At 37.7% G+C, this 15019-nt stretch overlaps 1 protein-coding gene across 1 annotated transcript; it reads left to right on the forward strand.

The window, feature by feature from the left end:
* Positions 1 to 6331: 6331 nt before the first annotated feature.
* LOC308493082 (olfactory receptor-like protein OLF3) lies at positions 6332 to 7285 on the forward strand (the record flags this gene model as incomplete). The annotated part of the gene is made up of 1 exon (XM_081038773.1): positions 6332 to 7285. One exon carries the CDS (start codon positions 6332 to 6334, stop codon positions 7283 to 7285), a length of 954 nt encoding a protein of 317 aa, XP_080894899.1.
* Positions 7286 to 15019: the final 7734 nt, after the last annotated feature.

The following is a 15019-nucleotide window of genomic DNA, read 5'->3' on the forward strand; positions in this document are numbered from 1 at the left end:
GAACACCACTTTTTGTCTTTATTTCTTTGTCATTGAGAGAACATTTCAGTCCTGATATTTGTGTAAGTAATAATTACTGGATAATGGGAGAAGACATATGGGGGTATTTTTAACTCAGGTTGAAAAAATAATATTGTTAACTAAGGAAATTTGGTTTTTCTCTCCATACCTACCCCTGACTTTTCCCACTATTTCACAATAAGATTAGGTACTTCATATTTTAAACTTCCCATGTAATATAATTTTCTACTTATTTATTTATACTTGAATAATTTTAGTTATTTATTTTTTAAGATTTAGGTAACATTGGTTAATAACATTATATAACATTATAATTCGATTATCTGTATACTCTACTGCATGTTCACCACCAAAAGTCTATAGTTTCCATCTGTTACCCTACATTAGAGCTCCTTTACTCGTTTTTCCTTTCCCGTATTCCACTTTCCCCCTGGTCATCACCACTCTGTTGTATGTATCTACGAATTTGGTTAGTGAAATTATGTGGCTTGTCTCCTTTTCCACCTGACTTGTTTCACTTAGCATCATACCCTCAAAGTCTATCCATGTTGTTACAAATGTCAATATTTCATCTTTTTTTATGGCTAAGTAGTGTTCTAGTGTGTGTGTGTGTGTGTGTGTGTGTGTGTGTGTACCATGTCTTCTTTATCCATTCATCTATTGATGGACATTTAGGTTGTTTCCACATCTTGGTTATTGTAAATAATGCTGCAGTGAACATAGGATTGCGTATTTTTTTGAGTTAGTGTTTTCATATTCTTCAGCTAAATACACGTAAGTGGAATAGCAGGATCATATGGTAGTTCTAGTCTTCATTTTTTGAGGAAACTTCTTACTGTTTTCCATGGTGACTGCACCAATTTACAATCCCACCAACAGTGTGTAACGGTTCTCTTTTCTCCACATCCTTACCAACACTTGTTATTTCTTGTCTTTTGATAATAGTCATTCTAATAGGTGTGAGGTGATGTCTCATTGTAGTTTTGATTTGTAGTTCCCTAATTAGTGGTATTGGACATCTTTTCATGTACCTATTGACCATCTGTATGTCTTCCTTGGAAAAATGTCTGTTCAGATCTTTTGCCATTTTATAATCAGGTTATTTGGTTTTTGTTGTTGTTGAGTTATTAATATATGGGTTCTTTATATACTTTGCATATTAACCCCTTATCAGAAATATTATTTGCAAATACCTTCTCTCATTTGGCGGGTTGCCCTTTTGTTTTGTTGATGGTTTCCTTTGCTGTACAGAAGCTTTTTAGTTTGATCTAGTCCCATTTGTTTATTTATTTTTTGTTTCCTTTGCTATTAGAGTCAAATCCTCAAAAACATCGCCAAGACTCATGTCTAAAAGCATAGCACCTATGTTTTCTTCTATGTATTTTTATGGTTGCACTTCTTACCTTCAAGTCTTTAATACATTTTGAGTTAACTTTTGTGTAGTGGTCTGGTTTCGTTTGTTTTGCATGTGGCCGTCCAGTGTTCCCAACAACATTTATTGAAGAGACTTTCCTTTCTCTAATGTATGTTCTTGGCTCCTTTGTTAAAAACTAGTTGTCCATATATGTATGGGTTTACTTCATATCTAAACATTTTACCAAAGGGTAACACTCAACATAAATATAACAGATTTTATGCATTAGTAACAATACCTTAAAAAGATAATTTTTTGTGGACTAGTTCTATGGCACCTTTCATACTAAGTCACGTAGTGGGCCCTGTTATGGGCACAGTAATTACCCTATGTCAGCCAGAATTTATAAAACACAAGCATGAAGAAGTCTCTCCTTCATGGTGCTAGTGTCTAAGGAGACGAACCTTAGTACGTCATTATTCAATTCTGTGCTCTGAGGAGACAGCCTAGATGGTTCATTTTTGAGTAGACAAAGAAAGCTCAAAACATATGTAGAGAGGTGTGATTTGAGATTTGTTGAGTATGAGCATGATATGACCCAAAATATGTAAAATAGGATTTTGTTCTTTGTTAAGGGAACATTACAGACCTTAATAAAGGTAAAGTAGCCAGAGTTAGGCTACTGAGAAGAGAACCCAAAACACACTTGAAGAGCTAAATCAGTCTGGCTCTTAACTGTGTACATTGCTCATCACTGTTTTTTTTTTTTTAAATTAAAGTTTATTGGGGTGACAATTGTTAGTAAAGTTACATAGATTTCAGGTGTACAATTCTGTAATACAAAATCTATATATAGCAGATTTCATCACTGGTTTTGATAACCAGCTGCATGGCTAACCCATGCAGCTGTCTTGTTTGTACAGACAAATGGAGAAAGTATTCCCACATTTTCCCCTTAGTTATTTGAATTCAAAGAAAAATACATACTCATGGAGACCTATAGATCCTGTAAACTAGTTAGGCCTGAGAAGACCATGAGAGAAGCAGTGCAATGTGCAGCACATTATCAGGTGCTAGCCCATTCTCCACCGTAACCCAGCACTACTGAGACGGTGCTGATCCCAGAGTAATGGAGAAGGTATTAAATGCAAGCTGTGCTAAGAGCATCTGGTGAACACGTTTCCTGCTTCATTTGGCTTTCCAAATGCTGATGACGTTTCTATTTTCTTTCTCTACCATGAGACCCAAAAGGGACTATATGAATGTGGACAAAAGGTATGTTTGGGTATTAATGATTTTGAAATAAGCCATGGTCTTTGGAAATAAATAGCAGCGTTGGTAGGCTGAAAATAATCAGCTAACATATCAGTGAAAGGGATTGCAGTTATTTTAATCAAATACTTTGCTGTAAAAGACACAGTACAGTAATCATGCTACAGAAAGTAAAATAAAATTTAGAAATAGGGCAGGGCCAGGTTGTGGGTTGTGTGGAAATTCTTCTGTCCAGGATAAACTTCATTCTGTATACATTTAGACATCATCGATCTGTTTGTGCATGAAAGTGGTGTGAATAAATTTGTATTTTGCATCATTAATTTGGACGGAGCGTGTAGAAGGTGTGGAGTGGAGGGGAGTTATGTCAGGTACATTTATAAGGAAGCCGTGGCACTCCATAAGATGGGAATGACGAGGGCAAGCTTGTGAATAAACACTATGGGAAAGGTGGGAGATATGTAATTAAAACATAAAGAAAGAATTTATTCTGTGGAGTGGTGAGGAGGAGGGATAAATCACATAATGTGTTAGGAGAGTGGGAGAACTTTAGTTCTGCTTATAGAAATAGGACAGTCAGGAGGGAACAGTGAGTGGAGAGATACGTGGAGTCATTGGTGAGATATTTATGAGATATTCATTAAGCTATTGGGGAAAGCAACTAGATCCTTGGAGAGAAGTCTAGGAGATAAATGTTGAATTGAGGGTTAACCTACGTATAATATGTTAGTAATTATTATTGCTGTTAGAAATCACAAGCCCTTCAAGGAAAAAGAACAACTATAGAAAGAAAAGTACAAATGGTGAGCACAGAACCTTACAAAACGCACACAGTAATGGAAAAGTTAGAAAATTATCCCAGAATGCAGATAGAGAATAATAGATTGTAAGAAAATCAGAACAAAAGCATATGAAAGAGTTGAGAGTTTGAAGGAGCAAACAGTTAATCTTGTTAAAAGTTAAGTGAACAATAAAAATCAAATGAAAGTGGCTGGATTTCGTGACAAGAAAGCCACAGGTGGTCTTTAAAAGCACAATTTCTATGGATTAGTGAAGCTAAAAACCAACTTCCATGGCTTAAAGGATGAATATTACAAGGAAATAAACCCAGCAAGTGGATACCTATCATTTTAGAACTCTGGGTATGAAAGGAATAAATAGTTAGAATGATGAATAACCAAGATTCCTCTCCCCATATTCAGAGGTCTGTGTGTATTTTGTAATGAGGGAAAAGGAGTCATTCAGGAGCACAGGAAACCCCAGGATGGCAAAGAGAGGACTAAATGAAGGAGAAAGACTCAGAGAGAGAGAGCGAGCATGAAAGCAAAGGTTAAATCAGTTATCAAATAATGGGAACCTGCACTAATTCAGTCACTTGTATGGGGATGTTGGATGTTCAACTCCTTCATTTCACCAGTGACCTTTCAGTTGGCCAATATTAGCCACATTGTACAGATGGAGAATTTTGAGACTCACAGAGGCCAAGGGGTTTGCTTCAGTTCCTAGGAAGCAGAAGATGTTGGGCCCTGAGGGTCTCCTTTCTGTGGGATGTGACACTGTCCCTCATTGGTAGTGAGATGCGCAGGGTGTGTAAAAAGAACACGCTGAGTCATTGGCTGTTATGTTCTCCGGGCAACTTGCACGTGCTGCAGGGGGACAAGTGGGCTGATGGTCTGATGGTCTCTTTTGTGTCATATCTTTTTTGGATGGTTCAGATCTTTTATTTTTGAAAAAATTTTTATCAGTTACAGTTGACATTCAGTATTATTTTATGTTGGTTTCAGGTCTTTGAGCACAGGGAGGGGTACTAAAAACCTCGAAACCACCAGCAGTTAGCAAAGATGACACTTTATAGATGTTTGCCAAATTAATAGAGAAAGAAACATCTACTTTTTGGTAGACTCTGGTAGTCGACTTTCTGCTGCACCCTCTGGTGTGTATTCAACAATAGCGAACTGATTTTTAAAATCAAGTCTTTTTTGATGTTTTAGAATTAAATTAGAAAGACTTCCTTGAGGCGAGTCAATGGTTCTCAGTCTGACCATGATTGAAGAAAAGCAGAGTGAGGGGAGGTGAGGAAAGATTGTGATAGAGTAGGAAAGGAGGAGAAACTATTGAGAGGGGAGGATATTAGGAAAGAGGTTGATAAAAATGCATGTGTTTGAACCATGAAAGAGATAGGCGTTTCTGGAACTGCTTGTTTTGTTTTTGTTTTTGTTTTTTTTCGGTCCTTTATCAAGTCAGAATTTGAAGTGTAGATGCCTTCACCTTTCTGCTCAGAGACCCTAACCTGCCCTTACGGGTTTTGGAATGATACAGGCAGCTCTGTTTCTGCACTTGAGCCCTTTTATTGCCTTTACTTCCTCCTTTTCCTTATTTTGTCCACTGCAAGGAAAGGAAAGTTAGTGAATACGTAGGCATGGAGAAATAAGAATAAGTTGGTCCTATAGAACTGTATAGACTTTTTTTTTTTAAAGACTATAAACAGTTTCCGTTTAATGTTCAAAAGCGATCTTATAACATATAGTTCCATTGAAAAAGCACTTCTGGGACAAAATAAAACACAAGGGAAACTCCATTCCAACACATAGCGCCATGAATTCATGCCTTCTTCTCTGCTTTGGGCAGTAAAGAAGGGTCCTTAAATATTTGCTTCCCTTCCTCTCTTGTAACTTGACAGTCAAACATCCAAACTCTCATTTTCTTTATTTTGAGCCCATATACAAATGGTAGATTCTTCACAGCAGCAAGTTGGAAAGAGAAAAATGAAAGGAACAAGATAACGATTACAATCCCTACCCCATCATATGTCTCTGAGGCTGAAGAGATCAAAGGCCATTCAAAAGACAAAGGGTCCCTAGGTCCCCACAGTGACCCAACTAGTCCTGTCATCAGTTCTTTTCACAGTCGCCTCCAATATTATTTAGGTCTGTGAAGGGTGTGCATAGGAAAATCACATTTGCTATCTTTTCTATCCCAAGGTGGAGGTCATGTTACTAATTTTCATCTTCCTACCGTACTTCTTCCGGGACAGTTCACAGAGTACTTTCTCCAACATTACCTACATTTGAGCTTAAATGCACTTGCAAGTTGTATAATATCATCCTGTTTCATATATAAAAGTTTGTCACTAAACCAAAATCACATAGCGGCTAAATAAAATCAGGTTTCAAACCGAAGTTCTCTAATTCCAGATTTTTTTCACAAACCCCAGCTTCTTCCCAATACTTTCATTTTGTAATGGCTTTACCCATTTCATCAAGGTGGATCTAGTTAACATAGTTAAGGTAGTTTTTGTAACTTTCCAACTGGGGTTTTTTCATTGTTTACCATTTTACCTGCCATTGTCACCTATCAAGCTCTCCTCCCTTTAAATCTGAGGCAAGTTGGTGCAAAGAGAGAGCTCCTAAAGTTGAATTGCATTGTCTCCAGGCTTTAAGTGGATCTCCCTGAGGTCACATCTGTTCTATTAAGCGCTGGTCTGTCTCTGATGCAGAAGAGATGTAATGTATGCATATATCAAGATAAAGCCTGTGACGATGGCCCATCAATGATCTAAAACATGTGGCTAAGGCTGGCCAGTTGTATACAGTAGGTATTCATAAAAAATGATTTTTATGGTTCTTTGATTCAACAGCTTGTAATTTCTGACTCTCTGCAGATTAATAATCCTCACGTTTTTTAATGGGAACAGATAACCAGACGTGGGTGAGAGAGTTTATTCTCCTTGGCTTGTCCAGTGGCTGGGACACTCAGGTCTCTCTCTTTGTCCTGTTCTCCATCACATACCTGGGGACAGTCCTGGGGAACTTCCTCATCGTTCTTCTGATCAGACTGGACAGCCGACTTCACACTCCCATGTATTTCTTTCTCACCAACCTCTCGGTTGTTGACGTCTCTTATGCCACAAGCATCGTCCCTCAGATGTTGGTACATCTTCTTGCAGAGCATAAAGCAATCCCACGCGTGAGCTGTGCAGCCCAGCTATTTTTCTCGCTGGGCTTGGGTGGGATTGAGTTTGTTCTGCTGGCAGTGATGGCCTATGACCGCTATGTGGCTGTGTGTGACCCCCTGCGATACTCGGTCATCATGCACGGAAGGCTGTGTAGCAGGTTGGCCATCGCATCCTGGGTCAGTGGCTCCGTGAACTCTGTCATGCAGACCGCCATCACCTTTCAGCTGCCCATGTGCACCAACAAGTTTATTGACCACATATCCTGCGAACTCCTGGCTGTGGTCAGGCTGGCCTGTGTGGACACCTCCTCCAACGAGATTGCAATCATGGTTTCCAGCATCGTCCTGCTGATGACCCCATTCTGCCTGGTACTCTTGTCCTATGTGCAGATCATCTCCACCATCCTAAAGATCCAGTCCACAGAGGGAAGAAAGAAAGCCTTTCAGACCTGTGCCTCTCACCTCACCGTGGTTGTCCTTTGCTATGGCATGGCCATTGTCACTTACATCCAGCCCCGCTCCGGCCCCTCTGTCCTCCAGGAGAAGTTGATCTCGCTCTTCTATGCCATTTTGACACCCATGCTGAACCCCATGATTTACAGTCTAAGGAATAAGGAGGTGAAGGGGGCGTGGCAGAAACTATTAAGGAAATTATCTGGATTGACGTCAAAATTAGCAATTTGATGAATCATGAGCAGCACTTAGAGAAAAGAGCTTTGCCTGTGTTTTCTTCCACCCGACTCAGATATGACAGGCAGCAACTGTGTTGCCATGGCAACTAGGAAGATGAAGCGTGTGCAGGTGATGTGGGGTAGAAGGCTGAGTGGTTGGGTTGGGGTGTGAGATGCGGGGGCATTTTTATGTCCCAGGAGCATGTTCAGAGGACGTAAGCACTGCTGTACTAGAACTTTATAATTTCTGAATCTCCATTCATATGGCCTGAGAGTAATTGCAGAAAATACCATTTACTGTTTTGATTTGTCACATTGCTTGTAATCATTGACCTACTCATGGATCTCAATTTGTACCACCGGTTCTTATACATCCAAAGTTTATACGAGGTTATTGTAGTTCCATTGGGAGCAAAATGATTTTCATATATGAACACTCAGTTAAAATAACGTCTGATGTATGTAGCCACATCCAGTAATTGTATGAAACAATATTCTGAGGAGATTGTGATCAAGGTAGATTAAATGTCTTTCTGTCGGACCTACTACATGTGGACATACAAGTCTGTCTGAGTAATCAAAATAATTAAGTGGCGAAACAGCAACTAAAGTTCTTGTTTACTGTGATAAGGATATAACCAAAGGTTGTTTGTATACAATGACATCATTGGCTAAGGAAAATCTGAAATTCACTTACCGCTAAATAGTGTTTAAATAAGTTGACAAGAAATGTTGCATATATATGGGGTCTTATTCAAAAGGTAAATAAAACTGTCTAATTTCTGAAAATCCAGCAAACTTTTTCTCTGAAACTTGCAAAACAAAATAAGCAATTCAACAATGAGATAGGCGTATAAAATGTCAAAGACATAGTTAATTAGAGGAAAGCAATTTTCTTAGCTAAGCCAATGAAAGATGATACAGTTTTATGTGGATTTTGGGTATCAGGATGGTCAATTTGTTGTGCAGATGTTACCCTCAAGTCTGTCTTCTTGAACCCCCCTACCCCAGGGCCTACTCAACCCTTGTAAACCGGCATCATCTGGGAGTGCACCTCGCCTGTGCCAACAAACCTAAATAAAGTAAAACAGGGGCAAGAAAAGATTAAAGAAGGGTTAGGTAAGGGAAGGAGAAGTGGGTCTTCTCACTATCTTTAAGAATTCCCAAAGGGGAACTTTGCTTTCTTCTCTTTGTCTCTTCAGTAAGTCAGTTGATTTACATTTAGTTGATTCGCATTTGGAAGTTGGGGATCAGAAGTTGGAGAGCATCCAATGGTCCACATTTTTTTCTGGGAAACACGATGGGGTGCCCATTGTTGAGAGTGCAGAGGAGGGAGTGCAGGAATAAGAGATTTGAGCATGATGAAGGTTAAAAATCCACATGAGATATAGGAAAATGGGCCCCCGTTAACCGTGGACATCACTCTCCCCCTAAGTATCGCTGCATGTCATCCCAGTATCCTCAGTTACAAAGCCAGTGTTCAAATTGTTCCTTTAATGTGGCCCACTTTATCTTTATACCCAGCCTTTTCTAACATAAAGTTACAGGTGATCATTTTGTGGGCATCCACTTCGTTGAAGGCATTATGGAAGTATCAGAGTTGTGTTTAGTGATGGCCATTACCTCGGGAAATGGACCGTCTTCTAGGCCAGATAGTAAATATTTTAGGCCTTGTGGGTCAGATAGTCTAAGTCACAGCTACTCAGCTCTGCCATTGCAGCACTAAAGCAGCCACAGACAATACATAAAAGAGTGAGTGTGACTAGTACCAATACATCTCAATTTATGGACACTTCAATTTGAATTCATATGATTTCCACAAGTCATACAATATTATTCTTTTGATTTTTCAACCACGTAAAAATGTTTTAAAAATTCTTGTGGGCCATATCAAGACAACTGGTGGGCAGAATTGGATCTGTGGGCTGTGTTTTGCTACACAGTTATCGGAAAATAGGACAAACATGCAAAATGATAACTCACGGTATGCACAGAAAGGGCTCTGGGAATTCAAACAAAGAAGGGAGTTTTGTTTTCTGGATGTGCACTGAGGGTTATATTGGTGAAATCTTCGGAGAGAAGATGAAGTGATTCGCACTTTGGTTTGCGTTTCAGAAAGTATCTCATTTATCTTAGTTATTTAGGTTCAATTGCCCAAAATCTAAGGACTCCATACCAATGAGTGAATAGAGGAGGTACATTGAGCATATTGAGATATGGGGTCAGCATTACTTTTATTGTTAATTTGGGCAATATTACTTTACATTAGAATAGTTTTAATTTTTAAAGTGTTTTTATAGCTATCATCTCATTTCTCTTGTTTTATTAATTCACTGGAAGGACTGCCATAGTAGAGTACCACAGAGTGGGTGGCCTACACAACAAGTTTGAGATCAATGTGTCAACAGAGTCGCTTTCTCTGAGACCTCGCTCCTTTTTTTCTCCCTGTGTCTTCACGTGGCCTTCTCTCTCTGCGTGTCTGTACGACAGGTGTCCTTATCAGAGAGGATTAATTAGTTTTTTTAAAATGTAGGCTGCTATCCAGGATTCACATTGCATTCCCTTGTTATTTATCTTTAGTTCACTTCATTCTGTGATAGTTTGAGTGTTTGTCTTTTAAACCTGGACACGTGAGGAGTATTGATTAATTGAAGGTTGTACTAATTTGCATTCCTGTAACAAACTCAACTTGGAAATAATACATTTCAAAAATATAGCTGCATTCACTTTACTAATATTTTTAAAAGCATTTTTTGTATCTATGATCATGAGTGATTTTGATTTGTAGTGGTTTTTTTTGTTTGTTTGTAATTTTTTTGGTATCAGGGTAATGCTTGAATAATTAGTTGGGGAAAGTTCTGCTTCAGCTTTCTAAAAGCGTTTGGTAGAATTTGTAATATTTCTTCTTTAAATGTTTGGTATAATGCACTGGAAAAACCAGTGGTTCTGTTGTGTTCTTTGTGGGAAGGTTTTAAACTACGAAATCAATTTCTTTTGCAGATAACTAGTTAGTGTATTTGTTTCTTCTTGTGTGAACTTGGCAACACAAATCTTTCAAAAAATTTCCATTTCATCTAAGTAGTTGGATGTATTGAGGTGAAATATATTCAAGATGTTATGTTTTTGTTTTTTTGATGTCTGTAGTATCAGTAATAATGTCACCCCTTTCTTGTTTTTATATTGATAAGTTGTATCTTCTATCTTCTTTCATGATCAGCCTGAATAGAAATTTATCAATCTTACTGATAAATTTTTTAACCAGCTTTTGATTTCCTTATTTTCTCTATTTTTCTGTTTTCTTTTCGTTGATTTCTACTCTCATTTTTATTACTTTTTTTCCTTAGTTTATATCTTTAACTTTGCTTGCAATTCTTTTTTTCTGCTCCTGATGAATACTTTTATAATTTGCATGACTGAATATATCTTTATTTCTTTTATTTTTTTCTCATTTTTCCTCTTGTGGTGTCTAATCTGTTATTGATTTCATCCAGTTTATTTTTCATTGTAGAGATCGTATTTTTCATCACCTTGTAATTTGAATTGGGTATTTTTGTATCTTTGGTTTCTTTCCTTACTGTGTTTCAGCTTTCCTTTATCCTCTTGAACAGGTGAAGTATATTTATAATGGCTATTTTAATGTGCTTATGTCCTAATTATATCATCTATGTTGTCTGTATATATTCCTGTTGATTGATTTTTCTCCTCGTTGTGGCTTGTTTGGGTTTCCCTTCCTTGTGCTGTGGCCTGGAAACTTTCTTACTCTGGGCATGCCTAGAAACATTTTTATTGGATTATGGACATGAATTTCTGTTGGATATTTTTGTTTTCCTTTAAATATCTCTGTACTTTGTTCTAAAACACAGTTAAATTGTTTGGAATTTATTTGCTCTTTTGAGGCTTTCTTTTAAGAATTGTAAGGTTGGATCTAGAACAGGCTGAAGTATAGGGTCATTTTATACCACTCCTGAGGTTATACTCTCCCGAGGACAGACACAGTTGTCTGTCTGTGTTAGAGGTCTTTCCTTTCTGGCTGGTGAGAGCATGAACTATTTTGGGCCCTGTGTTACTTTTAGAGTTCACTCATTCCTGGTGGTTCTTCCCTTGGCTTTGGGTAGGTTTCTCACATCATACAAAGATTAGTAGTCAGCAAAAGTTTCAACAATACCCACCTTCAGATACAAAAAGGAAGTCCCCTCTCTTTGTAGCTTCCTCCTCGTTGGTACTATGTCCCAAATTATGGCCTCTGCCTTTTCGATTCAGGATGATCACAGGTTCTGTTTGGGTTCCCTCTCCTCATCCTGTGCCCTGGGAACTGGCTCTAGGCAGTGAGCAGGGGTACTTGTGGCTCACCTCATTTGGTTCCCTTCCCTCAGGGATCACTGTGCCTAGGAACAACAGTATAATATTAAATAGAGATAAATATAACAATTATTTTGTTTCTGAACTTACAGGGAATACTTTCAAAACAACTGCAATAAATATAACAATTATTTTGTTTCTGAACTTACAGGGAATCCTTTCAAAACAACTGCAATAAATATGATGCTTACTCTATAAGCCTTTTATGAGATTAGCAAGTTCTCTATTTTTTAAAATCATTGATGTATGTTAAATTTAAAATAATTTTCTATATTAATATGATCATATGATTTTTCTCCTTTTAATTTATTAATATATTTAATAATATTGGTGTATCCTTATATTAAACAAATTTTATTGAATACAACAAAGTTTGTTATCATGCATGAAGTAGTTTTATAGATCAATAAATGAAGTCCGCTATTATTTTGTTTGAGAGTTTTCTGTCTATCTGCCTGAGTGAGATTGAAGTATAATTTTCCCTTCTTTTACTTTCCCAGTCAATTTTTGGTATGCTGGTCATGCTAACCTCATATAGTGAGTTAAGACATAATTCCACATTTTTCTTTTCTCTGGAAAGTCCTATTCAAATTTGGAAGTTTTTTCCTTCCTTCCTTTTTTCCTTCCTCCCTTACTTCCTTTCTTTTTAAAAAATATTTGATAGAACTCCCAATAAAGCCATCAAATACATTGCTGAAGTCTATTTCTTTTCATTGGCCCAGCATTCCTCTTAGAAGATGAAGTCTGTTTAACATTTTTTTCTCACCACATGTATTTCTTTCTGGTTTTGAAATTTAGAAGATTTTACCATCTTTAGTATAAATGGTTTTATTTGTAGGGTTTTCTAAAATACCAAGTAATGGCTCTGATATAATAGCTATGGCTCTATCAGTGTCCGAGGGTATTCTCTGGTCCTGTATTAGATAGATCTCGGAAGAGTTATGTATTCTCTTCACATGTATTTTAGGCTAATTTTTATGATGTTTGAATTCTTTTGTAGTTTTCGTATTTTTCTTCTTAAGGAAAATAAATATTTGTTTTCTCTGTGTTACCTATTGAATGGTATTTTCTAAGGGATGAGGCTGACCCCATCTTTGTTTCTCTCCTTGCATCAAATAATATTAAAAATATTTTTTAGTAAACTATAGTCCATTGCCAAGACTAATGGATAGCACTTAATATACCCATTAGAATGGCTAAAGTGAAAAAGGACTTGTAATCCAAGGATAGAGAAAGCTTAGAGCCAAGGAATCCTTATACATAGTTGGTGGAAGTTTAATTAGTACAACTGTTCTGACGAAACTGACAATATTAGCTAAAACTGGACACTTACATAATCTGTGATGCACCAATTTTACTACTAGGCAATAGAAATGAATACATATATAGGACAAAAGATGAGTGTGTATGTGTGTGCACGCGTGTGTGTATTGTATGTGTGAATGTTCATAGCAGTATTGTTTGCAATAGCTACAAACTAGAAACAACCTAAATGTACATCAGTAGAATGGAGATATAATTTGAGGTGCTTAAAGTGGGTAGCAAATATCTGTAGTATTTGCAGAATATGAAGGCAGACATCCAGATACAAAAATAGTTACATAATTTGACAATGCTCAGCTAAAAGGAACCTTCTAACAGTGAGATAAAAAGGGAGAAAGTCCCACAAACTAGCTGCAGCCTTTGTGAAGAGAATATTTGATATAGCTTGTGTACAACTTCAGAATCATGTTATGGGATATGTTGCTAAAAGGTCCCTTAGGTGGTCCATGGGTGATTGGCAACTTTGGGTTAAATAGTGTCAACCATAAGTACATGGACAGAAAGTCATGGGCAAGTTATAACCTCCTTCAAGTGACACTTCAGCAAAGACTTAGGAGAATGTCTCGGACGGACTGGGGACCTGGAGCTTTGGGTTCTTTTCTCATGTTTCTGGGTCAGGAAAAACTAAATTCTCTTAAATACAGATGAGAGTTCTAAGTGAGGGAATCAATACAGAGAAGAAGTAGCAGAAGCCTAACAGGCACAGCATAATTGGTCTGTAGAGATTTTATCTCTGAGGGAAAAGAAAGTTATTTCTTCCAAGTCCTACATCCTGCCCAGGCCTGCTCTTCCTAGGGCAAGGCTGTCTCCTGTCCTGAGGGGAAGGCAGTCATGCTCAGAGGCGCTCCAGTGGGTTCTCAGGACCACGGGTCAGGAAACCAGGATTTCCTTAGTTCACAGTTTCTTCCTTGGCTCATGTGACAGTTGGATTGAATTTGGTTACTGGAGAGATGAATGTCCCATGCTGGTGATTGGTTTTAAGAAAACACATCTTGGGTAGCCAACCTGAGGAGAAAGTTCGTTCAGATACATCTGAGAAATGAAGCACCTAGCACGGGTCTGACTGCATTCGTAGGAATGAATCCCTGGTCTTAGCTACTATGGGTCGTGTTCCCTGACTCTTCTGCACCCCTCATTATCCGCACACCGGAAATCTGGACCCAAAGGACAAGTTTGTGTTTACTGCTCATTCTTAATAATGCTCAGAAGGTAAGTAACTTCATCTGGATTTAAACTTTAAACTTTAATCTGGATTTAAACTTTAAACAGAAAGTTTAAACTGGCTTTAAACTTTCTGTTACTCCGAACAGTGTAGGCTGTGGGGAGAGCAACTTAGCCAATTAATATTTTGTGGAAATCTCAAGATTTCCAGGTGGCTTTCTTCTTTCTTTAAGAAGAACACTGGTGATGTTTAACTTTATGAAGTTTGAATCACAATTCTGGAAAGAAAAGGTGGTACAAGATGCTGTTTATGTTTACTGTTATTGTCAGTTATAACACCTCTACCTTACTTTTGAAAATCTGTTTTAACTTCTATTTATACATCAAAATTTCAAAAAATGTTTCAAACATTTTATTTTACTTCTTAACCTTTTGGGGGGGTTAAAAAATTATTCTTTTTACTATTGGTGTGATGTCCTTATTCCATTATCCTTCCAGCTTTCCTCCCTCCAGTGAATTAGGACAGACTTGAAATCAGGTTCCATTCAATATGGATTTTGAGAGCGTGAGGAGGGAAAAACTGGTTTCCAACAAAGAAGTAAACAAACTCCAGGGTTAGGAATTGGCTCTAAGCAAGAGAATCACATTTTACAGTGAATCTTTGTCTAAGCATTTTAATAAAACCTTTCCTACTTAAGGAAGGAGAGTTTTCTTCTCTCCTTGAATCTGAGCCACATCAATGGGCTCTATTGTGGTCCCCAACCCTGAAGGAAACATAGAATCTGGGAAACCACACCATTTAATATTAGATGACCATTTGGTATAAATGACCTGTTCAGGCCCTTTGCCATCTTAAGTGTCTGATATTTATTGATTTATAACTAGGTTTGGTCTTCAGAGGCTC

This window comes from Rhinolophus hipposideros (assembly GCF_964194185.1).
Source record: "Rhinolophus hipposideros genome assembly, chromosome: 25".
NCBI classification, from domain to species: domain Eukaryota; kingdom Metazoa; phylum Chordata; class Mammalia; order Chiroptera; family Rhinolophidae; genus Rhinolophus; species Rhinolophus hipposideros.